At 25.8% G+C, this 5,465-nt stretch overlaps 1 protein-coding gene across 3 annotated transcripts in view; it reads left to right on the top strand.

Annotated features, from left to right (window-relative positions):
* LOC100570184 (nose resistant to fluoxetine protein 6) overlaps nt 1–2,031 on the top strand; it is a 125,830-nt gene extending 123,799 nt beyond the window's left edge. For 2 of the 3 annotated variants that reach the window (XM_029491228.1, XM_029491229.1), the window contains 3 exons: nt 405–547; nt 686–795; nt 1,654–2,027. In XM_029491228.1, coding sequence (XP_029347088.1) covers nt 405–547; nt 686–795; nt 1,654–1,744 — 344 coding nt within the window. In that variant the 3' untranslated portion in view covers nt 1,745–2,027. Of the gene's footprint in view, nt 1–404; nt 548–685; nt 796–1,653 lie in introns of all 3 variants that reach the window. The other variant, XM_029491230.1, reaches the window with a different exon arrangement.
* Nucleotides 2,032–5,465: the final 3,434 nt, after the last annotated feature.

Here is a 5,465-nt window from a genome sequence, read left to right as displayed (position 1 = left end):
AATAGTCAGTAAAATGGTTTAAAATAATAAAAGGTAAATGTTTAATATGGATCATTAATAATAATGAAATGTATTAACTATATTTATTATTTGATTATATATAAATTAATGTTAACTTTGATTTGAATTTAAAATGAACTCGTTATTTATTAAGTTTATATCAAAATTTAGTTAATGAAAATTAAATTAAAAAAAGTTAAGTTAAAAAGTTAAAATTGACTTAACTTTAACTTTTTAACTCGTTTATGTCCGGGTTTGAATCATTACATACAATATTATTTTTATGATAGCAATATCTCTGAAAAAATTTGGAAATAGGATTTCATTATTATAAACTATCATAAACCTTTACCTAATATTGAAATTATGTAATACAAATTTTAATTTTTTTTTATTGCCTACAGGTCTTTTAACAAAAATGTTTGATAACAGATTTATTGTACCCATGGGGAGACTCTCATACTCCGTTTTCTTAGTGAACCTAATCGTTATGATGATGTCTCAGAGTTCTCAAAGACTACCCACTTATCTATCAGCAAAATCATTGGTAAGATAAAATATAATATTTGGAACATTAAATAAAATATATTATGAAGTCACTAAATAATTTGCATTGTCTTCTATGACAAAAAGATTGTTCATAATATATACGAATATAATATTGTTTCATTTCGTCTGTTTTCAGTTGGATGCTTGGATATACGATACATTTAAAACTTATTTAATGGGCTTAGCATTATACTTAGTCGTAGAAGCACCGTTTGGAGATTTGACTAGACAAATGTTCGGGCGAGGGTAAGTTATTACTTAATTATTATTTTCATACGTGGAAATTAATATTTTGGTTTGGTAAAAACAAAATTTTTCCTTTCAGTTATCCTAAGTTTTAATCCTATAGCTTATAGTCCGTACCAACCGGTGTTTTTTCTAGAGCCCCTCCCCTCAACCCCTCCAGATCATATTTCGTTTTATGTGCCTAACGTTGCGAAATGTTCTTCATAGTTGTTGTGAGTTATAATTTTTGGTATCATAATGCGAAATACCGCAAATTCGTCATTATTAGTTGATAATTTATCCATATTGTTATTATTATTATATTATAATATACCAAACGAAAATAAACAAGAAGAAAGTTTTAGGCTAATACAATAACAAGATAACAACTGTTAATAATTATATTCTGGATTAAATAAATATAATATTTTATGTGTAATTTTATGTACGGCCCCAAAAGATGAGAGGGGCACGGATCCATCTGGTTGCGCAACTGTTTCCTTTTAATAAAAGTTGTTTTTAATTGCCAAAATGTGTAAATTCTCAATAACAAGGACTTATTTTTGATGAGCCAGACAATTGTAATTATTCATTTATCAACCCGTATATTTTATTATAGTGCTCATCGCATTATATTATATTTATAAACTATTATAATGTCATTGAACAATAGTTCTAAGAAGAATATTCAACCCACTTTCGGAAAACCTGTTTTTATTATTTATGTCCATAGCAAATTTTAAATTAAATTATATTTGATTGATTTGTTGTGATTTGTGGCTGATTTTAATGTTTGTTATTTTATTTATAAAATTATCATTTGATAATCTAGAATTTAAAAGCATTATGTTTCAACAAACTTTATTTTATAATTTTTAGGAAAAAGAGTGAATCGTCCACAAGAAACGAAATACCAATTGAAAAAACTACAACTGCAGAAACTCCAAAAAAAGTGATGACTCATTTATAATAAGTATTAACTGATTGAATCTTAAAACATAAGTTGAATAGATATTATTACCTATTTATAATATTTTTATAAACTATATAATTAAATTTTCATAAGATTTGATTACAATTAAAAAATGATATGCGATTTATAATTTTTTTTTTTGTAAATCATAGTTTAGTTTTATAAACATGTATAATAATCTTTTTTAAGGTTTCTTCTCGTATTGTATTATTTACGTAAGTATATATTGTAATTATGTATTTATTTTTTTTTTCTTGTAAAATAAACGAATTTTCTATTATAGCTATCAGTGTTTCTACTTTCTTGTGACAATTTGTATATTTAATATAATTTTTTTGATATCATAGTTTAACACTTATACAAAGGGCAATGGATAAAGATACAATGGAGATAATGATACTAATTAAGTATTGGTATATATATTAAGGGGGCTGGAGCGTAATCAATTCTAAGGAGTAAAAACTAGGCATTTTATATTTCTGCTTATCTGGGTATTGTGTATGTGTTGAAAGTAAATGAACATTAGTGTACGTAATTCGTAGTATTCACGTTTTATAGGGGCATCATAGTGACCGGGATGTACGTCTCTAATTTTACCTACGCGCATGCACATGTCAACATAATTATATTGCTTTATAAAATGACAAACTATTTTTTTTCAAAAAATCCTATCTCTGACTTCAATCGCTACGCTCAGTAGGATGTTCCGATTTAAAGTTTAAAAGCAGATTTGAATTCTCCTCTAAAATTACTATGCTTTAACTGTCGTACAATTTTCATATTCTTTATCAATGTATTTAAATTTGAATTATGAATATGATCTATTTTTACTCTGCTTGTTTGTGAATTTCTAAGTAAAAAAAAAATAAAAATCAGAAAAATGAAATTGTCAAAGCATAGATCATTTAGTGACAAATTCAAATTTGTTTTCAAAATTAATATTGGAACATTATATTGGGCGTAGTGATTGAAGTCGTGAGCTATGTTTTCGACCAAAAATGAATCACGCTCCAGCCCCCTTAATAGACTAATACACTATTATTCATATTAACTTTAACATATATTATATATTATCAATTTACAAATTGGACCATAATTAATATCAAAATTCTCTAATTTATTACAACAGACTCGGGCAAGTGATATAATGGACTATTAAAAACTGCTAACCAAGTATAGCCGTATTGGTGTAGGTATACAAATCGAACAAATTATTTGTGTATAATATAAACAATGCTAATGTAAAAATTAATGTAAAATTACATTGTCATTATTATTATTATTTTGTTATTACATTAATTACGCAGGTTAGATACACGGAATACCTAAAAACACAACATAATAGGATGTACACACGGATACAAAGTTTGCGTCGTTTGTACTTGCTGGTGTTGGGAGTTAATTAAAAATATAAATGTAAAACAATTAAGTAAAACTGCCAACTAGGTATATATATATACATATAGCTACTTCCATGACTACACATAGGTATATCGTATTATAGCTGCCCAAAGCGTGCTGCGTGAGGCGCAAGTGGATGGTCGTCATGCACGGTATAGTATGTTGAAATTTCTGACACTCCGACACGCCTATTGGCTATTATGTCATGGTGTGTAGATATATAACCATCAGAGCTGCTAAAACTACGGTTAGCAAGGTCTACATTTTAGGTAATTTTGCGTTTATAACATACGATTCCGTTCTTAAACCACACACAAAATATGATAAATATGTTAGGTTTTAATTATTTTTATCTAGTCATCATAATGAAAAACACGGTCAATATAATATTATATATATTATGTATATTAAAACAAGTGTATTATGTATTTTTTGGATTTTAAAATATCTTTAATAGAATAACGCATAGGTACTCATTATTATAATACATCGTATTATATAATAATAGCTATATAGCCTATAGGTATACTTATGTAATAGCTGCCAAAAAAGTGCTGCGTGCATGGTCGTCATGCATGGTATAGTTTGTTGAAAAGTCTGACACTCTGACACACAGTCACCCGGAATGGGGGGAGGTAGTGAAAATCACCACCTGAGAATTTTAATAATTTGGATTTTACATTCTGAGTGGAACGATGAATGTATTGATTTTACAATGATGTATTTTTTTTTTATAGTATCTATACGGCTATACTAATAATAGAATGATACTATGTAAAGAACGATTTTCATTATTACTATATTGTACCTACATATAATATAATACACTATTATATATTATTAGAATCGTATGTATCTATTACATTTCTAAAAGCTTATATTAATTGTTTAAATTTTAGGTGTACACTGTTAAATAGTTTTAGATTCTGAGTAGAACGACGAATGTATTGATTTTACAATGATGTGTGTTTTTTTTAAATTTTTAAATTTTTTTTAAATTTTTTTTTTGTGTCTGTCATCACCTTTTATGACAGTAAATGTGCTTGGATTTTCTTCAACAGTACTTTTTCTGATAGGAAAGTGAATCTAGTTAGTATTTTGGGGGGTCAAAAGTAAAATTTTTCCAATAGTTTTCAAAAGCGCCGTGAAAAACAAAAGAAAAATTAAGGAAAAACAGGAATTTTTACGCAAAATCTGTTTTCGAGAAAATTGATTTTGGTTTATGGTGTAACTTTAAAATGAATGACTGTAGATGCATGCAATTTTCACTGGTTGTTTATATTTCCATTTTCTATACATGATGAAATTTTTAAAATATTTTGATTTGTTTTGAGCTGTTTACGGACAATTTCAGTATCCAATTTAATTAGTTTTTATTTCTATGAATGTCAATAAAACATTATTTGTTGAGTAAAAATACTTGAAAATTTAATACAAGGCTCCTACTATATTGTTACAATGACATTTGAAAAATATTAAAAATCCTTATCACAGTTTTTTTTAATTAGCATTTAAAGTTCAAAAATTGACAAAATATGTAAAATCACGAAAATTAGCAAATTATTTTGTGTTAATAATTCGTGAAAATTTTTCTTTTTAGAACTAAGATTTTAAAATGTAATACAAGATTCTTTATAGGATAATCTACCTTTATCAAAAAAAAATGTCTATAAGAAACTCAAATTAAATTTTTATGAGCGTTTGAAATTCATATTTTTACAACATTCACTCGATTTCTTACGTAACAATTATCTTATTTTGTTGTAATTAAAAAACGAGTGACTGTAGAAACTTGAAACTAATTTGACTCTTTTTGAGCTGTTTACGGACATTGTAAGTTTTTAATTTTTTTAGTTTTTTTTTCTATAAATATCAATAAAGTTTTATCTATTGGGCCAAAAAGTGTAAAAAATTAATACAAGGCTCTTGATACATTGTTACAATAGCAGTTGAAAAATATTAAAAATACATAGGCTCAATTATTTTTTATAAGCATTTGAAGTTGAAATTTTGACAAAATTTATCAAATTTAAAATTGAATAATTATTTTGTAGTTAAAAAATTATAAAATGTTCAACTTTTATATCTAAGGATTGAAAATTTAAAACAAGATTCCACGTAAATATTTAACTCTGTTACCAAAAACTAAAACTATAACTTAAAAAATGATAATGATAAAAAATATTTAAAAATATAATTTTTTAAGAAAAATGTTGTTTTATAAGTGATTTGACACTATGTAAAAAAATATTTTCAAAAAATGTTACACTTTTTGAAATAATGAGTGCTGTTTGCTAAAAGAATCACCCAGTATAGT

The sequence above is a fragment of the Acyrthosiphon pisum genome, chromosome A3, assembly GCF_005508785.2.
Source record: "Acyrthosiphon pisum isolate AL4f chromosome A3, pea_aphid_22Mar2018_4r6ur, whole genome shotgun sequence".
Lineage (NCBI taxonomy): Eukaryota > Metazoa > Arthropoda > Insecta > Hemiptera > Aphididae > Acyrthosiphon > Acyrthosiphon pisum.
Note: the sequence above shows the minus strand (reverse complement) of the source record. Positions and strands in the feature narration are given on the sequence as shown.